Below are 21157 nucleotides of genomic sequence, written 5' to 3' on the forward strand. Positions count from 1 at the left end.
ACAGTATTTTAAACAAAGGGGCTTCAGATAAAAGCATTAAAACTGTTTTGAATACAAACAGCCCGCCCCGGTCAAACGCCGCAGATTTGGTCATGATTAGAATACAAAACGGTACAGAAAAGGCCCTTTGACAAATTGGTCTTCAAAGTGCCCCGAGGTTCCAGAGGCAGGCTTCCCCGCAAACCGGCCGGCGCTCGGCCCGGCTCCCTCCCGCGCGCAGCCCGAGCCCACGCGGCCGCTTTCTGGGGCCCCGGGGGCGCTGTCCGGGCGCGGAGGGCGGGAGGGGCGCCCCCTGGCGGGCGCGGCGGCCAGGGCCTCCCGCAGCCGCGCCCCGCGCCCCGCGCCCCTCACGTCCGCTTCCTCCAGGGCGCCGCCCGCCGCTCCCTCCGCGCCTTGGCCGCCCGCTGCTTCTCCGCCTCCTCCGCCTTGCGCTTCTCCTCCTTGGCCTCCTTGTACCGCCACTTGGGGAGCTGCAGGTGGCCGTCGTCCTTGGCGCCGCCCTTGGCGGGCGCGCGCTCGGGCTGGAAGGTGGGCGTGGGCGCCTTGGTGACGCGCACCCGGGGGACGACCGCGGCGGGCCGCACGCTGCTCCCCCGCAGCAGCGGCAGGGACAGCAGGCTGGCCTTCCGCGGGGCGCCCGGCGGCGGGGCGCCCGGGAGGCTGGCCCTCAGGGGCCCCTCCCGGGAGAGGCCCACCGCCTGCGAGGTCCGAAGCTGCTGCTGGGTGCCCTCCACCTTGCCCCCCTCCTGGGCACGTGTGCCGGGGGCCTCCAGGATTTCCTGCACCGCCAGCCGCCTTTTCCCCACGCAGGGGAGGTCCTCGGGGCACACGGTCTGGCAGGCGACGGCCACAGCTGGGCTGTAGAGGCTCGTGGTCATCCTGACCATGCGGTCCAGGACACCCCCGTCCTCCAGGCCCCGGCGCCGGCGGGAGGTGAGCGTGGCGCGCACGAGCTCGGCGAGCCTCTGCAAGCAGCTTTTGGAGCTCGCTGGCTTCGGGACCCCCTCGAAGGGCAGCGGCAGCTCGAGCTTGTACTTCTCCCCAAACTGCTCCGGGCAGGGTCTCTCCAGCAGCCTCTGGATGAGGCGCACCGCCTCGGATCGCCCCGTGTAAGTGGCCCACTCCTGGGGTGACATCCCCCGGTGGGGGTCCCTGGCGTGGACATCTGCCCCTGAAAAACACAGTTATGAGTGGAAGCAACAAGAGCCTTCCCCTCCCACAGGCAGGAGCCAAAATTCAGTGGCATGAAACAAAGGTCAAGCTTCTAAAACCTAATCACAGACTCCACCCCCAGCCAGGCCGATGAACCTGCCTCTGACTGTCACCTGCTGTGTTTACTATTATAAGGCACCCCACCTTTAAGTGCTCCATTTAAGGGCTTCTCTTTCCTAAGTAAAACCACCTGAACTCAGCACCGAAATCTTAGAATATTTGAAGAAATGAGATTTCTTGGCTTCCCAGCAACGGAGAGTTGAAGACAACACAGGTGCTCTGTGAACACTTGACTGACACGGCTAGAATATTCTAAAAATTCTAACAGTACAGGCCTTTGCATCTATTATCTCCCTACCTCACAGATCTCTGTGAGAATGCTACCGTTGTGATATTGCAGAAACGGGAGGCCATCTACCCCTCACACTGGGCGGTTAGTTGATTGTGGCTCTGTCTTTACCAGGCAGTGAGCTTCTCCAGTACAGAGGCCAAGTCTCACTTGCTTTTGTTTCCTCAACACATATCATCCTGGCTGGTAGGAGGCATGCATTTAATAAAGGTTTGTTACAGGATGGATGGTAGTCACTGAGGCCGGGAGACCTGCCTGAGGTCTCAAAGCTGGTAAGAGAGAAGGTCTCCTGACCCTCGGCCCCATGCACTTCCCACCTCCCCACAGGGCAGCCCCTTCCTCAGTGACAGTTTTCTGTGTCAACATGGTCAGGCTCTAGTGCTTGGGGATTTAATCAAACAAAAAGCAGCTGTGCTGTGAAGGTATTTTGTAGGTATGGTTAACATCCACAATCAGTTGACTTGAAGTCAAGGAGACTACCTGAAATAATGTGGGTGGGCCTTGTCCAACGAGCTGACAGTCTTAAAAACAAAAGCTGAATTTCTGGAGAAGACTCTAGCATCAGCTCCTATACAAGTATGTAGCTCGTTGGCTTGCCCTACAGATCTCAAGCTTGCTAACTCCCAAACCATGTAAGCCGATTCCTTAAAACAAATCTCTTTTAATAAAATAAACCTCTTAATATATATCATTCATTGGTTCTGTTTCTCTGGGGAACCCTGACTCCTACATCCTCACAGTCTCACTTACACTAGTCACTTCTTAATAAACCTCCCCCATACCACCCGCTGGCCCCTCCTAATATTTCATAAATTTCAGCTTGGTAGTAAAATAAGAATTAATAAGGAACTGCTGTTCAATTCATCTTGGTCCAATCTCAACCCCATATACAGTTAAAAATCATTCAGGATTTCAAGTCCCATTAGTCATGTTTCCACTGGCAAAGCAATGTGGAGAAGTGGGGCAATTATCTAGTCTGCAAGCTCCCCAGGGGCCAGGCTGGTGGGGGTTTCCATCCCACACAGACCCAGGTGCCTGACACCTGGTGACTGGTCAATAGGTGATGAACTGAGAACAGCAGGGGAGCCCAGCAGCCCCCAGGGGCCCTACGGCCCAGGCAAGTCCAGCTCACCTGATTTCACCTGGCAATGCTTCTAATTCTGTGACGCATTAAAGAACAGCCATACTAAAAGAGTGGTAATTATTTGGAACTGGAAATCAGGATGGAACTCATTAGCTAGAGCACAATTTATAAACGGACTGAAATGAAAAGGGGGCAGTAAAAGTGTCATTGCAAAAATAGATGACACATTAAACCTTAATTAATTGCATGTCACTTAAAAAGGAACAAACTGCAAAATTTAAATCTTAATGAACACTGCTTGAAAGAGACATTTTTCAAATGCTAATGGAAAACTAAAGGAGCAGCTGTCCAAAGTTTAGCACGCCTCTTTCTGTTCCTCTTGCACCTTTGCAAGACAGTCTTGGAAAAACAGACATCTAAAGAACAAAGGCCATTCTGACTATAATAGCCCAAGGATCTGATTCCTGTTATAAATCAGGGAATCACTTCTTAAGAAATTACTGTTAAGGGTGATATTAATGGCCTGGACATAGTGATTAAATCATAAAAGACAAGAACTGATAGTTCACACTTTGTACATACTGTATACCTTTCAGAGAATATGGAAAACTTCCGAAACACTACTGTATCCATCTTCTCCCCATGAGGCTATTGGCCTCCTGGCCTCCTACTCACTGTTGTTTCGCCCAGGGCGCCAGCCAGGCAGACAAGAGTTGGGCTCCTGCCAGGGGGTCCATTTGCTACCATTGTTGAGTGCTGTGAGTTGTCTACACAAAATCCTCTCTTTTATTCAAGGGAGCAACATACTCAGTTCTAAGCAAAGCACCATGATTGGTCTAACCTAGGGTTTCACAACCTTGGCACTATTGACATTTTCAGCCAGATCATTATATGTTGTGGGGGCTGTCCTGTGCACTGTAGGGCTTTTAACAGCATCCCTGGACTCTACCCACCAGATGCCAATGGAATCCCACCAGCTGTGAAAACTAAAAATGTCCTGGACCTTGCCTAATACAATCCTGTTCCCCATCTGAACCCCAAAGAGAAGGCTATTGCATTCTGCTGAAAGAGACCATGTGGCTGGGGCTGCTGCTTTCTGTCTGAAGCATAAATCTGCAGCCTGGAGCTTGATGGCCATACTGCAAACCTGAGGTGACCGGTCAGCAGCTGGGAGAGGAGGTGCGCTAAGTGGACCAGGGGAAGGAACCTGGGTCTGTGATGCCCTCATGGACCAGGGCCAGTTGTGCGTGGTGACTGCCTACCTCAAAACTTCTAGTGAAGTGAGAAAAACATACACCTATCTTCTTTAAACCACAGTCAAGTCAGGGTTTCTGTTCCTCACAGCAAAAACATCCTACACAGGTCCTGAAGGAAAACAAGCTACTTTCCATCACTCATTCTCAGGATGCTTTTCCCAGGGAGTCATGGCAGGTCCATGGGGCCAAGCAGGAGACGGGCAGAGCCCAGGAGCATCACTTTCTTCCCTGTTTCTCCCAGCCCCCATCCCCATGTTATCCACCCTTCAAAGCCCAACTCTATCTCCCTCCTACCCAGAGGCCTTTCTGGTCACACAGGACCCCTGTGGACCAGTCCTTGAAGCTCCCCTCCTGTGCCCCCTCCGACCTGCATCGAGGTATAATCAGTATGACAAGTCGGGATGCAGGGTCACAGGAAAGAGCCCCTGATGGGCATCAGATCATCCAAATTCCAGCCCACAGCACAGGGAGGGGAACTGCTGAAGATTTAATGTGCCCAAGAGCTCCCCTTCCCCAAGGGATGGGAGTTAGAGCAAATATACCCCGGCTTCCCTGGCCTACCCCCGCAAGGCATTCCTGAGATGACCTGTATTATATCTTTCAGAGGTTCTGGGAAGGGCTGGCTCCTCGCAGCCCACAAGGGTCACCAGCTCATCAACACAATGTATTAGCTTTCCAGTTGTCCTGGTCTCATTTCCCTGTCCTTCACACCACTTCCCAAGGTCATCTTCCAGGAAAAGGACTTGCCCCCAAGTCCTTGCCTCTGGGTTTGCTTTCATGGGTACCCAAGCTCAGACATGGCCCTGGGTGCTATGGAATGCCTAGTTTTTAGTCCCTTTTCTGCTTAACAACTTGAAACTATTCCAATTGGGCAAATTCTCAGTTGATGGGAAATTCACGCTTTCCTTATAAACAGAACGAAAGCTCTTAGTGATATCATCCCCTTTGGTTTTTCCAGAAGTACACAGTCAGGGCCAGCCTAGGACGGCACGAACATACGGTCAATGCCATAACGTGGGTGCCTCTGCTCCCAGTTCCTCGAAACAGCCTCCGCACCTTCTGCTCTGCTCCCTGGAATCACAAAAGACTCTGAGTGTCCTGTTTGCTTCCCAGCTATGGCAGCGATGACCACCAGCCCCGGGTGTAAAGCCAGCTCCCGTAAGCAAGTCTGGAACCTGCTGACCTCGCCGAGTTCTGTCTCTTCAGAGACGACAGAGTCCTCCACACAGCTTCCAAGAGCCGTATTTAAATAGGCCTGTCACTTTGGGGCATTAATATTCCACTGAATTAACATGGTTCTGCAGCCTTCCCTGCGATTCCCATCAGCAGAGCTGATGTTACTCCTTGGGAAGTCAGAAACCAAAGAGCCAAGAAATCAGTTTTTCAGAACCTGGTTATAATTTTATTAAAATCCAAGGTTCTGATCTTTCTAACATTATCTTGTTCTGCCTGACATCAGATAAGAGCTGATAAGTGTCTGTAAGTTCTAAACTATTGGAAAAAATATATAGTTTTGAGGCGGGGGGCTGGGGGAGCGAGGGAGATCCAGTTCAATGACTCATTATTTCTAAAAGGAAATGGTTCCTATTGAATATAATGACAACGCAACTCAGACATTCAAACTCAGGAGCAGAAATACACTGCCCTTGACAAAATGAGGGTGAGATGCACATTTTCACCCCAACCATCAATGTGTAATAATGCTGATGCCTTTTGCTTTGAAATGGCCACAGGACGACCATCCTGTGATCAGCTCTCAAGGTACCTTTCACAGCTGTACATAAATGCCAATCCTCGTACCGTTAAAAGCTTTTGCTTTTCCTAATATTGATATATTCAATGGAAAAAGAAGAAAAAAATACTTGTGCAAATTTTAAAAATATCTCAACAAGTATCCTGATTGCTGTCCACCAAATCCAGGGAATACATTCCATCACATTTTGTTTCTTTTAAAACATACATAAGCATCTACTATAAAGGGCAAATGAAACTCTAAACTCCCTTTCCTGGGAATAAAGAACTGAAGCAAACTTAGTAGTAACTCTAGAAAACAAAAACATTCTAGAAGTGAGACACTACAACCAAAGCCTCAGAGGGGGGGCAAAAGCTCCCTGAAAAGGCGCCAGGTTTTTATTTTAAGAAGGAATCTAGGACAAGATGGAAAGAAGAAAGTATGGGGGGGGGGGGCAGGTCTCTTTTCACATTTTCCACCTTTTCCCATTTACACCAGTTACATAAGTGGTTCTCGTTAGGTGGCAACCGTACCACCCTCAAGGGATGTTGGCAATGTCTGGGGACAATTTTGGTTGTCAATCCTGGGGGATGCTACAGTCACCTGTTGTCAGGGGCCAGGGAGGCTGCTGAGCATCCTACAATTCCCAGGACACCCCCAGCCACAATCACCTGGCCCAAAATGTCAATAGTGCCAAGACTAAGAAACCACAAGTTACATGCTTATTGCCTCAATAAGAAAGCTAAAGTGCCTCATCACAAGGATATTTTTCAAAGGGAATAATATTCCACATTTTTTCATTCATTTAACAGATAATTATTGAACACATGAGTTCACCAAAAACAATAATAACAACAACAATAACCAACACTGACTGAAGGCTTCCTCCATTCCAGGCACGAGTCCAAGGGCTTTTCACATGTAAACTCACTTGATCCCCATCAGGACTTACTGCAGTAGCTACTGTCATTCATCTCATTTTATAGAAGGGGAAACTGAGGCTTAGAACATTAGGTGACTGACCGCTGGTACAGACAGGATAAGTGAAGGAACTAGAATTTTAAACCAGGGGTCCTGGCTTCTGAGCACATTCTGTTGACCATTCTGTTCTGACCCCGTAGAGTTCAGGAAAGAACACACTCAAGGTCTGTACTCGTGCGGATTCTTCTAGACTCTAATGGTGCAGGGCTCATGGGGGAGGAGACAGGAAAAGGAGAGTACATAAGACCTAATGCCAAACTTGTTATCCAGATAACTGAGTGGGGGGGGAAACAACATCAGCAATGAACACACTGCCTGTAAGCAGGCCCCTCTCGAGAGAGCCCCCAAAGGTGTTTCTGTAGCCCTGTGAATGTGGAACCATTGCCTGAAACCTCCCCCAGGCCCGGGAGGAAAGCAGAACAACAGCAGAACCCGGGCATTTGCCAGAGAGATTGGAGGGCAGCTGACCCACAAACAAAAGGGTTCAGGATTCAAATTAACTCACTGGGGAAAATGCACAGATGTGACGGACATCACACATTTTTGGTTGAAAAAGTAAACTGCTAACAATCTACACTCCATTATAACTAAATCCAGAGTAAAAGCAGATGAAGCTTCCCCCCAACACAGAAGCACCTTGACTGCCATTTAATCAGGAGCAGCATCTCTCCCTGACACAGGACAGGCAGGGTTTGTCAAAACTGATGTCTCTCTTCCGAAACTATCACTGAGTCAAAAGCACAGCCAATGGGGTTAATTTTAAGTATCATCTTTTTTATTTCCAAGAAAGTTTTCATCTGCGAAGCCTCTGTCTTCATCTACTGAATTTACTCTTCTTACAGCATTCCCTGAAACACTCAGGCTAAAGCAGGAGGGAAAGAACCTAAATCAAGTTGCGAATCTTACAACACAACCTAACCACAAGGAAAACGGACAGGCTCAGGCTGGAGGACACTGCGCAGTGGCCAGTATGGAGACGGCCAAGGCATGGCCAAGACTGAGAAACCGCCACAGGCCAGGGGGAACTGGGGACCCGTGACAACTAAATATGGAAGCCTGGATGGGACCCTGGAACAGAAGGGGGCACTCATGGAAGAACTGGCAAAACGTGATCAAGTCTGGAGTTTGGTGAATAATCACGTACCAGTGTCAGCCTCTCGGTGAGATGCTAACACATGGGGAGACGAGTGAGGGCTGTGTGGGGACTCTGTCCTATCTTTGTCACTTTTCCATGCAACTGACATGATTCCAAAATAAACGTTTATTTTTTAAAAAGTAAGTTGCCTAAACAGAATGACTAGCCTAGGCTGAGGGCTGGAAGAGTTTGGTTGCTGTCCTTGGGATACAAAGATGGGAGGGGAAATGCCACCTCTCCGGGAGCCACAGCACCAAGTGGGATTGGCTGAGCCCAGGGCCAAGAACAAAAAAAGTAAGTTAAAATAATGAAATTAAATAATGTGGACAGCAGCATCTCACACTGATTGAGATGTTAGAGGCTCACCCTGTGCCGGACCCTGGGGTGTACTTTACTCATATTTTCTCATTTAATTCCTAAAATAATCCCATAAGGTTGTGCTAATGATGATCATGATTCCATTTTAGAGTGGGGGCATGCACTAGGGATTAGTCACATGGAATTTAGCTTAGTAATTCATTAAATCTGCGTAGGCTTGGAGAGTTTACAAAGAATTGTCCCATCTCATCCTCAGGGAGGCGAGAAAGAAGCCACCGCTCCGCTCCCATTTCATAAACGGAGACAGGAAGGTTCAGAGATGAAGGCGCTTCCTCCAAAGTCAGACTGAGACCTTCCCACTCTGTGACAACTCACAGGAAAGGGAGCCGCCACACACATCACCATGTGACTCCAACCACCAGCAAGCAGAGATCTAGGATGGCAGCTGGGCTGACCTGCCACCCCTGTGCCCACCTCCAACAGGACAGCCTTGCCATTCAGAGCCAAGACCAGAACGCACACATCTGAGGAAGGACAGAGAGCTCTTCAGTGGGCAAGGGGGGTGTCCTACGGGGGTGACCAGTGCGGTGACGTCCCAGGCCACCCTGAAAGTGGCTGCCTTTCTCAGTTTCACCTCGGCTGATGACAGCCACGAACCTCAAATAAGCTGTTCTTTGATGCACCCACTAGTCTTTTTTCAAAGGACTGATTCATCCCTTCAGCACATACTCTTTAAGGAAGCAAAATCTGCATTTCCCGGTCCCGGGACCACGCCGGACAGGTGGGGACGTACCTGCTAGCATCAGGGCTCGGATGCACTCCGTTCGGCCCTGCATGGCAGCTTTCATCAGGGCCGTGAACCCAAACACGTTCCTCCTTTCAAGGTCAAGGCCAGGGAAGTAGTTCAACAAATAGTTGGTGATGGTGGTATGCCCTGCAAAGAGATTTGCACACATGAATTGACCACACTCCACGAAGGGTGCTCATTCCAGTGAGGTCTTTCCAGAGAGAGAGGAACATCGCAGGGTCACCTCCAGGGCCCACCCGTCGGTGCGTGTGAGTTTGCCCCTCAGACAGCAAGGAAGAATTTGCAGCCACGGCGCTGCTCTCTGCCGGTTCGTTCTTGCTCCCTTCGCCGATGCCCTGGGAGCGCAGCTGTCCCATCACACTGTGAAGGAGGGACGGTGAGTAGCCAGGCTGCGGGGGGTGGCGCCCAGAAATGCTGCGCTAGCCTCAGCAGGCACTGCCGGTCAGGGGAAGGTCCTGGTGCTGTCAGCGCCCAGCACGGACACCGGTGCACAGATGCAAACCCAAGAATGAGTCTCAGGGCCACTTCCCAGGGCTCCCAGGCTTCAGGGAGGAGAAAGACATCTTTGCAGCGGGAAGATAAGCCAGTGCACACTGCCACCCTCTGTTACTGCTCAAAAGTGTCCGTCTCTGTCTCTCATACACACACGCACGATTACACACAGACACACACGCACACACATGCATGTGCAGGGACCCCAGGCAGTGTTGCTACCAAGATCCTCAGCCAGAAACCCAAGCAGGTAAGAATCCTCATTTGAGAATATAGGTTTCTCCCCCTTACCATGTCACAGTCTCCAAAACACCTGATTTTCTGCTCATTCTCACCCCCTGAAGTAGGGGTGAAAAGGAGAACATGAGGAAGGGCACTGGGTAGGTCTGGGATGTGGCAGGAGGGAGGCCTCCTCCTGAGGATGGGCAGCCTGGAGACCTCGGGGTCACCCGATTGCCCTGCAGTTGACAAGGCTGAGTGAGCTGAGGCCCACAGCCAGTGTCACCCAACATTATCTCCACCCACAGCAGCACCCAGGGGGCGGCCCTCCCATCCCACTTCCTTCCTTGTTTCCTTCCTTGGGGGGCTGCTGCCCAAGCAAGATCAAATCCTTCTCATCAACTTCAAGGTTAAAAACAAACAAGGAAGAAATATTAGAGCGGGGACTCTTCCAGAAACATTGCTGTCTGTCTACTATTGACCTCAGCCTATCTCCTGAACTCACTGCAAAAATTAAAAAGTGAAACATGTAGCTTTTCTGGGAGAGGTACACTGACTAATGTGACCCTGTTGTGGGTTAACAAGCCAGCAACAGGTGGGTGCCACCCTCCAGCTCTGTGACTCACAGGTTCCCACAGAACCTGATGCTTTTTGATGCATTTCAGCCACTGGCCCTCCACTGCCATTCACAGTGCCAGGGGAGGGGGTAATGCTAGCAGTCAGGTGCCCTAAGCAGCTTAATTGCTCTAAACTGTGGGGGGGAAGAGTCCTTTGGTCTTAGGTCTGTTGTCCAGTTAAATGCTCTGTGGCACCTGTCAGATTTAGCCAGGGTCCTAGTGAAACAAATTGCAATTGGTTCAGAGCCATTTCTTTAAAGACCTGAAAGAACTTATCTGTCGCAATTTTCAGCACGATGTCCTTTGCACTGATATATTCTAAACACTCTGAACAGGTGGGGAGAGGAAAGACTGAAAATCCACAAAGCAAATGGCCCACTATACAGATCTGTTCTGCGTATTATGGTGAGCTCAGAAAAACCAACATGTGGCCAACACATTCTGACTACAGCTTTCAATAACCCATATATAATCACTCTTGGCTCCCCACCGACTTTCCCAGAATAGCTGAATAATGCCTCTTATACCACAGACAACCTCATACAGTGAAATCAGGGTGGACCTGCTTCTAAGAATGTGTATATATTAACATTTCTTCTTAAAAACCATGACAGTTAACCAAAGGAAGCTTTCCTTTTCTTGGGGGGGGGGGGGGGCTAGAAATGGAATAGAGCACCACCTTCCTTGCATAACAAAACTCAAACATGTACCACAATGAAAAATAGTTTGAGCCTAGTCCGACTTAGAGTAGGGTTTATAGACTAGGATCTCCTAAAGTCCTCAGAAGAAGACCTTTTAAAGGGCAGGCACACCATGCAGACCCCAAGAACATCTTGCCCCCCAATGGTGCTTACCCTGCCTAAGAGAAAGATACAGATGACCCATGGAATAAATCCATGTGAAATACCTTCAGTGGGGTGACTAAACAACAGTGTAGAGAGAGAGCTTAGTACTTAAGAGAGTTGGCTCTGAGAACACCCAAGTCCAAGTCCCCAGTCTGCCACTTAAAATCTGGGTGACGCTGGGAAGGTGAGTCGACTTCACTGAGCCCGTTTCTGCATCTGGAAAATAGGAGGTAATATCAACCTCACAATTGTGAAAATTACAAGAGATGCTATGTTATATAAAAAGTGCCTGATATAATAGACAAATTTCTGGGCAGAAAAATTTCAAATAATTTATGCAGGTGCTATACTTTCAAAGAGGTGAAGCACAACAATGCACTCCTCAACTTGTGGGTTCCCTCCAGAGAGTAGAACATGGAAAGGTGGGAGGGGAGAAAACTTTACAATAGAGAAACCAGCAGACACAACCTCAGCCAGGTGATCAAGGTCAACATCAACAGTGACAAGTCACATTGATAACATGTACTGACAGTCTTTGTTTGACCGAACTTTAGTCAGGCTCCTGAACCTTCTCCTAGGCCCATCAGTACACCTCCCTGTAACATCTAGTTTCAGCAAAAATCCCCCACACTTGATATCTGATCAAGCGCCTCTTCCCCCACCATCCCCAGGTGATGACTGGTCACGCTGACCTGTCTTAAGCAACAATCCTGTTAGGTTGGGTTAGCTAGAATCTCCCTTACCCCTGATGTCTCCTCTTAATTTTCCATCCACTGACTTTCACCCTGCTCCTTGGCTATAAGTCCCCAGTGTTCCTTGTTGTATTTGGAGTTGAACCCAATCTTTCCCCCCATTGCAAAACCCCACTGCAGCGGTCTCTACACCTATCAAGACAATCCTGCATAGGGTCTACCTTACCGTCTGTAACAAATGTCACTGAATATTTTTTTCTTTAACAGTACCCTTGATGCGATGTGATGAGAATAGCCCTTTCCTCTGTGGCCCTCCTCCTCAAAACCAGTAACTCCAGTCTAATCATGAGAAAAACATCAGGAAAATCCCAGTTGAAGGACGTTCTACAAACTACCTGACAAGTACCCCCCAAACTGGCAAAGTCATAAAGTCTGAGAAACTTCATAGCCAAGAGGAGCTATAGCCAAGGGGACGTGACAATTAAATGTGATATGGGATCCTATGTGGCATCCCGGAACAACAACAATAAGGACATTAGGAAAAAACTGAAGAAGCTGGAATAAAGAATGAACTTGAGTTAATAATAAAAATGCATGGATATTGATTCATTCGTTGTGCCAAATGTATCATACTGATGTCAGATCCTATTAACAGGGGAAATGGACACAGTGTTTACGGGACTTCTCTGTATAATCTTTGCAGTTTTTCTGTAAGTCTAAACTATCTAAAAACAAGGTTTATTTTATAAAAGGGAGATTTAGCATGGGGCCACCTGACAAGAATACAAGGTAGAGATGATGACTCTTGGCTGGCTACCAGGTGTGGCTCGCCTCCACACTGTCCCCAAGCTTTCTGATGATGGGGGGGAGCTCACCGGGAGGCTATGAAGGACATGCAATGGACAGAAGATAGTTGCCGGGTCCTTGGAAGAGCAGGACAATGGACAGAAGTGTTTGACTCAGAGTGTTCCTGTAGAAGTGAATAGACAGGTCTCGGTGATTGGCTAAGAGAAAAGAGAAAAGCCAAAGGTGACCCTGGTACCACCACAGTCCTGGTTCCTGGCTCCACTTTGGATGGCCAATGGTGTCTTTGCTGAGAGTGTATGGGGTAGAAATCCATGGTACCCAAGCTTGACTGGATTTTCAACCAGGCCCAACAACACTGCTGTGTTTCCTATTGACTCTCCCTCATTCCCCATGTGAGAAATTTTAAACTTTCCCACTCTTAAGTCACCTACCTCACAACAAACCCCTTTCCCAGGAGATGACACACCTCTTACTTCACAAAAGGAACAGAAAACACAAGAAGGAAACTTCCTCAGCTTTCCCCAGTAACCCCACCAACATGCCACATCCATGAGCAGTCTCTCCTCCTTCCCTCCTACTGAAAAGGGAGGGTGATGCTTTTCCTAAAGATGCCAATCTCTCCTCCCCTCCAGTACTTGTGTTACCTACCAATTACCTCTTCTTTCTGCTCAACCTCTGCTTCCTTGCAAATCCATCAGATTGCATTCATGACCCAAATTCTTTACCTTGCTCTTTTCCATGTGACTTCAAAATTCTCCTGTCAAGAACTAGGACGTTTGCCAGCATGATGCAAGCAGAATCCTGAAGTCCGCTTACTCATCTGGACTCCCTGTCATGTTTGTGCCTCAGCTATCTCCCTAAGAAGGGCATGTCGGGGCTAACTTCACAGTCCCAGGAACAGGACGAGAAATGCATGAGCGAAGCTGCCCCAGACGAAGTGCCCAAGCACCCCCTAGAACAGGGTTCAGCTCACCACAGACACACAAGCAAAAGCAGTCAAGATCTACAGATGCCAGCCCACACACAGATGCCTGAACAATAACCATAGTTTAGAGTCTGGGGTTTGTTTGCTTGTTATACAGCAATATGCTGATATGCATGCTCAACGGTTTCACAACTTAATGTATATATGACTGTCTTAGTCCATTCAGGCTTTATTAACAAACTACCATAGCCTGGGGTGCTTAAACAACAAACATTTCTCACAGTTCTGGAGGCTGGGAAGTTCATGCCAGCAGGTTCATTAAAGGTCTGCTTCGTGGTTCATAAGTGGTCATCTTCTCACTGTGTCCTTCCATGGCAAAAGGGGTGAGGGAGCTCTCTGGAGTCTCTTATAAGGGCACTAATTCTATTCATGAGGGCTCCACCCTCATGACATAGCCACCTCGAAAAAGCCCCACCTGCTAATACCATCACTTGGGTATTCTGGCATAACATATGGATTTTGACCTGAAGGCAACTGAGAAAAAGCAGACACAAGAAAAGCTCCCTGCCCTCTCCCATTTGTCTAAAAGCAGGACATACATTTTTTTTATTTAATTACTTTCCTCACAGTTTTATTGAGATATAATTAACATACAGCACTCTACAAGTTTCAAGCATACAGCATGACTAGACTTAAATATATTGTGAAATAATTACCACAATAAGTTTAGCTAGCATCCATCATCTCATATAGGTACAAAAAGAAGAGAGGGAAAACGTTGTTTTTTAGACACCATCAGCCTGGAGATGGCACCAGAGAAATCTACATAACAAATTTTACTAACTAGCCTTTATCTACCATTAGTTTCCCTTCCATAGTCTGCTGCTTTCTTTTTTCCTGAAATTTCTCCACAAATGTATTGTTCTTCGGTGAAGATGCCATATAAGCTAGAGATCTAAGCCACCTCCTTGAGTTACTGATTTTTCCCTTGGAATCTCCCATGTATGCATGTTTATAGGAGTCTGGTTTTCTCTTGTTAATCTGCCTTTTACTACAGGGGTCTCAGTCAAAAACTCAGAATGGCAGAGGGGAAATTCTTTTCCTCCCCTAAAGCCCTTCTTCATCCTCAGCTCTGGAACCAAAGCCTGTCCACTCTGCTTTGTACTCACTCAACTCTCCTTTTAACTCAGCTGCATGCCATTCTTTCACCAACCTGGTGGCCTTTGCGCATGCCAGCCTCTCTGCCTGGAATATTCTTCCTTCCCTCTTACCCAGCTACCTGATGAGCCATCCCTACTGACGCAAGTTCTGCTCTGGTCCCCCAAAGGTGGATTAGGCAACTGAACCATAATGTCACATAACCCACATTCTCATGTGGCCACCACAGTCCTCAAGAGTCTGCTCATGAGTCCAAAACTTCCAACTCACCACAAGGTCGACAAATATTTATTCAATAAAAAGGTCAAAGGATTCCTACTTCTCCTTTGAAAAAAGTACACTTATCATAAAGGTTGTAAGTTTTCAAGCCATAACCCACATTATCTGAGACTAAAGGCCATCACAATGATTAATTATGATTAATCAAACATTTTACTGGGCTAAGAATCTTGTTTACTCCTTCATTCAAAGAAAGAAAATAGACAATAAACCCATAGTGCTCTAAAAATGGAAAAATGTCACAGAATTTGGGTTGTCTAAAGACTTGGTTGGTTTGACACTCGGTACTCAAAATGTTGTTTTCCAAATGAGGCCAGCAGAGGGAAGTGTTGACTTTGGAAATATCACATCCCACAGGCCCTGCCAGAGAAAACACTGGCCACATCCCGAAGATGAAATGCAGATGGGGAGCTCAGACAGGCCTCCCTCCCAGTCTGTGGGTCTGTGGGTCTGTGGGTCTGTGGGTCTGTGGGTCTGTGGGTCTGTGGGTCTGTGGGGCGAGCAGGTGTCTGACTGAGGAGCAGGGTGAGCCGTTGGCACTGGTCCAGGCTCACTCCTGCCTAGCCAGAGGGCGGGGGCTGGCATTGCAGTGGTCAGTCAGAAGGGCTCCAAAAACTGGAGTTTACAGGAAAGGCAAGGAAATGCTAGGAAACTCCAAAGACTTACCAAGTTCTAACTTCTTAAGTGAAAGAGTAAAAACCAAGAAAAAGGAAAACATTTCAAAATCGTAAAAATCACAGTGATGTCAGACAGAAATTCTGAGCCTGGGTAGTGATAATAAATAAGACAAATAAAATGAAGACACATTTATTCCTGGCTTCTGGCCATGGCATAAATTCTCCTCTGAAGTGAAACCCTCCCCAAACCAGTTCAGAGCCAGGCCTCCCACAGGCAGCCTGAGCTCACCCCTGGCCACCCCGGGAGCCTCACTGCCACGGGGTCCCCCGCAGCAGGAGTAAATAATGCCAGGCTGGCTGGCTCTCGGTACAATTCCTTCAGAAACTTTAAAATAAGTTCAAGAAATAACAAGTTTTCAAGGGTGCATCAAAGATTACTTATACCCAACCGACGACTGTTTTATCACCAGTTCAAAAAGCTCCCTCCGCCTTCTCACTGCGCAGCACTCCTGCCATTTGTTAAAAAGGATCAGGAAACACAACTCCATGCCCGGGACTTACCAGTCACTCCTTTGGTTATCTTACCTTGTATTTCATTCTTGTTAGGGAGGTATGGCAAAAATTGAAATTACTGCCTAAATGAGATTTAGGGATTATTTGAGGATTTGTTGTCATACATTCTCCTTTCTGTTGTAAGGCCTAATACAAATCTGGCTGTATTTTTATTGTGCATTAAGTAGACAAGGAAGTTAGACTTTGCAGAGAATATCTAACAGGCAGATCACGGCGTTTGCATCCTAATTTATTCGCACAGACGCCGAGTGAGTCCCGTAGAAAGCCAGGACTGCCAAGCCTCAGACGTCCAACCCAGTTGCAACAGCAAATAATATTAGCATGTGGTTGTTTGAAGCTTTCCTTAACCACACAGATTCTGCTGGGGCCAGTGTTGTTGACTAGATTGACTAGACCAAGTCAACTGAGGTCATTCGGACGCCCCTGCCAGCCACTTGTTTTGTCTTGGGCCATGTGACCTGGCCATGAGATGTAAGAGAAACTGTGCTGGAGGCTTCTGGAACTGTTTTTCCATCTTAGAGAGCAAAACATGACCGGGATCTGCTCCTCCTTTTTGAGGCCTCTGTGTGTGGCAAAAGGAAGCCATGGTTCTTGGAGCTGCTGGGGCCTTCTTGGGATCATGAGGGAACGGTCAACAGTATTTCTGAGAAGCTGGCCCCAGGTCATGACATCACAGAGCCACCCAATGAAGCAACTCTCCAACTATCGCCTTCAGATGTATGATGTTGCAAGGGAAGGCAATTTCCTCATGTTGAAGCTGTTTCGTTGGGTACTCAGTAAATTGCACCCAAAACATCATAAAAGATCCTAGGCCCTGATGAGACTCAGTCAAACACAACTGCAAAAATAAGAATGTCCATTTGGGATTGGCAAATACTGAAAAATGTTCATGTCCACAGCTGGCAAGAACACCCTTGGGAACTAAGTGGGAAGCTTTTTCTAAGGCCATGTAGCAGCAGCCACGTAAATGTGCACATTTAAAATGTGCACGCCCTATGATGAGTTCTAAGACTCTATCCACGCATTACTTCTCTTTCCTTCTCTGCCCTGCTTTTGCACGACGGGTGACCTCCAAACCCTGCCCTGTTCCTTAACCCAAAGTCTCCGGTGTGGCTCAGCAGGGGACTAGGGTGGAAGTTAACAGAGGGGTGTACTTACTCCAGCCTCCCCATCTACCATCCACCCCAAGGGCCTGCTCACTCAGATGTCAGGTCACAGGCCCTGAGAGGCAGCCCTCTTCCAGGGTAACTCTCTCCAAGGTCCTGCCCCTTAACTCTGCCCCACCCCCTCCACTAATAGTCCGTTGATCAGCTCCTGTTCCCAGTCAGGACCCCACCAGGTACACCCTCCTCAGCAATGTACCCCCCAGACACACATGACTTCCCCTTCCCCATGTGCCCTGGACTTCAAGCTTGGGAGGCAGGAGTAGGTGTGTTTTTGTTCTCTGTGGTAGGCCCAGCATTTGGTGCAGCCGTTGGACATGAAGTAACTGCTAAATAAATATTTGTTTTATAGAAGGATCTTGTGTAAAATGGATGGACCACTGTTTATTGAACTGTCTCACAGATACTGGGCACGGGGATACAGCCATGAACAATCACTCTCAGGAATCTGCCCTGTAAGAAGGAGGTAAATCTTGTGTGTGTCGGTCAACGCAGAAAGATATAGATCTATTAAATAAAAAAATAAATAAAATCACAACCTCAGCAGTATTAACTTCTTATAAATCACAGTGGAAGCACACCCTGTGTTTGAAAGGAGAGGCCTGAAAAGGCTAGTAGCTGGAACTTGGTCAATTTGGGAGAGGGAGCATTGGGAGAATGAACTGGTTTGTTTGTTTTTTTTAATACTTTTACAATGCTTTTTTACAGTAAGCACATATTACTAAACTTCTTTTGAAATTAAGAAACCATCGAATAAATACAACTGGTTATGGAATTGGATTTAAATGAGACATCATCTGATTCTAGCAGCGAAAAGCCTAAACAGGCTCTGGTAGAATAGCACATAAAGGCCAAGAACACACCCTCAGTGGCTTTCCTTTATTGGCGCTTTGATTTAATGATAGCTGTGTCTTTCTGACATCTCATGTGAGTCCATGACTCCCCCGGCTTTAATGTCCACTGAGAGACCCCCCCAAGCCACCATTTAAAACGAGAGCCTCTAAAGAGGGGTCCCCGGACCAGCAGCACCAGTGTCACCTGCAAACTTGTTGAAACGCTCCACACTCCCCATCTGTCTTAGACACAAGCAGTCCTCCAGCCACACCAACCTACGCCATTCCTAAGACGCACCGGGCTCCCTGTTAGCCCTGTGGCTTTGGGATGTATTGGCTGGACCAGCCTGCCTCTGACTTCTTCACCACCCAGCTCAAGCCTCCCTCTTTCACAACCCCTGTCCGAAACCACCAGGCTAGATGGGGTGTCCTCAGCCCATGGCACCCAGGGCACCCTCCATCAGAGCTCCATCCGATGGCTATTTAACTGGAGAATTACTCAAGAACAGAACTGTCCTTGAGTCCCACACCCCTGGTCCCTGACCTGGTTCCTGGCCAGCAGGCGGTGCTGAATGATAGCCCATGGTCACTGCGTGCCTCACAATGTCCATTCACACTCTCGCAGCTCAGGAAGTTGCGCACCTGGGCTTTCAAAGCCCTCTGTGGGGGCAAAGCTTCACACCCTGAAACCTGATGAGGTGAACATGTATCAGCAGAGCCCTGGCCCTTCTCTAAGCTGGGGGCCTTCTCCACCTCACACTCCCTGATTGAAAAGCTGTGTGCACAGGCTGCTTCTCATTTCGGAGGGTGAAACTGCAGACGCTGGCTTTTCCAGCTCCCTGGGCTTCCTGCTCAGTCACCCTCCTGGCTTTGACACAGGAGCCGGTGGTGCAAGACAGGACAGGCAGGTCTGTCTTTGGGGGCAGCAGCAGATGTTTACTTTCCATAATCAGCATGCAGTGTGGTTCAGGGCATTTTCTCCAGCCTCTCGGCCCTGACCGAGTCAGATTCCCAACAACTCCCTACAACGGAGGCTCCCACGCCTGTTCTTTCCAGCTCAGCCAGAAGCAGCTTCTTTGCAATTGAGAAGCTAACGTGATGCAGTGGATGTCATCTTGGAAGCCAAGAATTTGGAAAGCGGTAACAAAACCAGTTAATACCATGGTTGCAAATGAAGTGTGGCCCTGAAGCGACACGCATAGCTGTCATGTTTGTCTCAAAAATGTCTGAGTGCCGTTCTGGAAGAAAGCCGCGGTACACTGGGCAGTGTCATCATAAGTAGCCCTCCTGAGGTGACAAACAGTCCCACCTTGTCACACTGACACATGCCCAGCAAGTAGCTCCTGGCTCTTCCTTACATCTCCAGGCCAAGTGTGTACGTAAATATGTCCACTTTTATACGTTAACTGTCACTAATACATGGTTATGTCTCCCACAAGGATGGGTTGTGATGTTCTAGGACCTAGGGTCTAGGTGAAGTGACAACGAGATTGGACTTCCTACTCAAAAGCTTTGGGGAGTCTCAGGGTTAGATTTGCCTAATACTGAGCTCTGCACTGATGGGTAAACTCTGCACTGTCCCAAAAGCACGGAAAATGTGCTTACACATCTCCCATTGCCCTTTTCTTGTACCTCTTAGCAGCAGAACAAGATTTCTGCTCATTTTTTGTCCTTAAATTAATGTCACGAGCTGAGGTCATGCACTGGGCCCCACACACACCCTCTCTGGCAGCCTGGATTCTGGGGGGAGGAAAAGCTGGGTCTTACCTGCCTGCGCAGCTGTGATTAGGGCCGTGTTCCCCTCGCTGTCCTGCCAGTTGACATCAACGTGGGGACACTCTGCTAAGACCACCACAACATCCACAAAGCCGTGGTAGCAGGCGACAATAAGGCCGGTCTAGAAATAAAGAGAGAAGCTGGTCAGAGAGGCAGAACCCGAGCATCACCACTGTCCCCAGGGGTTGGACCAGCAGCAGAGGGAACAAGGAGGACCCCGAGTCCCGGTTCTCAGTGGCAGTTTAGAGCAAGCCAGCCATCAGTTCATCCTCAAATGTTCATTGAGCACCGACTACGAGTGAGGCATCTTGCCCGGGAAACATCAGAGACCAAGTTCCCCGCCTTCACGGGGGGCACAGGATGGGGGACACTGCAACATAAACTCTAGGCCTAACGTGTAAGTGTGTTAGAATGTACACTAGGCTAAGAGAGGAGACTGAGTGCAGGCAGGTGTAGCTCTGTCCCAAACAGGGTGCTGGGGTGGGCCCACCAGGGAGACGCGGGGGAGATGAGAAGGAGGTAAGGGAACAACTCGAGGGGACAAGGCAGGAAAGGTCCAGGCAGAGGACACGCCTGGCTCTTCCGGGACCAGCCAGGAAGCCATGGAGCAGAGTGAGCAAGGAGGAAGTCAGGAAGCCGAATAGAAAGCTATTCTATCCTGGGAGGCCAGAACAGGATGCTGGGGTCCATGCCAGTGTGACAGGAGTGCTCTGAGCGGTCAGCTGCCACTTGTCTTCATGACTCTGGCTGCTGGGTGGGAAACAGACCCTAGGAGACCAGGATGGAAAGAGAGAGACCAGATGGACAGGGGATGCACATAATAGTAAGTATTTGGTCTTTGCCCCCAGTTCCTGGCTTAGAGTTCCTCCAACCCTTAGAATTCTCTGCTCTTATATGCTAATGAGATGCCTCATGGTGGGTGGGTAGGTTGCTTCAGGATGGGGGCTAGTGTCTAGAAAAACCTTCCACCTGATTAGAGGGTTTTAGCTGGTGCATCTTGGTGCCCCCAACAGGAAGGTGGAAGGGGAGATCCAATTTTTGGCAACCTCCAACCATGGTTTCCCAAGAAAAACTATTACAAAAGACTTATCACAAAGGCAAATATTGTCTACTCGCTGTACCCACAGAAGCCCACTTGCAGATGGTTCCCATGCCGAAGCCACAAATGGTTTGTTTTTTAAATTTTAAGCAAAACATTCATAAAAATAAAGTAATATTATTAAGAAAATATAAGCTACCTACAAATGGAAGCCCCTATATGGAGGTCAGCTAGAAAGTCTAGGCCC

General features: G+C 48.5%; 1 protein-coding gene across 1 annotated transcript in view; it reads right to left on the reverse strand.

The window, feature by feature from the left end:
* Nucleotides 1-347: 347 nt before the first annotated feature.
* ANKRD33B (ankyrin repeat domain 33B) overlaps nt 348-21157 on the reverse strand; it is a 54487-nt gene continuing 33677 nt past the window's right edge. The window contains exons 2-4 of the mRNA XM_087815059.1: nt 19863-19992; nt 8861-9001; nt 348-1171 (exon numbers count right to left, since the gene is read on the reverse strand). Of these exons, the coding sequence (XP_087671185.1) occupies nt 348-1171; nt 8861-9001; nt 19863-19992 (1095 nt within the window). The remainder of the gene's footprint in view (nt 1172-8860; nt 9002-19862; nt 19993-21157) is intronic.

The sequence above is a fragment of the Miniopterus natalensis genome, chromosome 3 (genome assembly GCF_054644295.1).
Source record: "Miniopterus natalensis isolate mMinNat1 chromosome 3, mMinNat1.hap1, whole genome shotgun sequence".
In the NCBI taxonomy this organism is placed as follows: Eukaryota; Metazoa; Chordata; class Mammalia; order Chiroptera; family Miniopteridae; genus Miniopterus; species Miniopterus natalensis.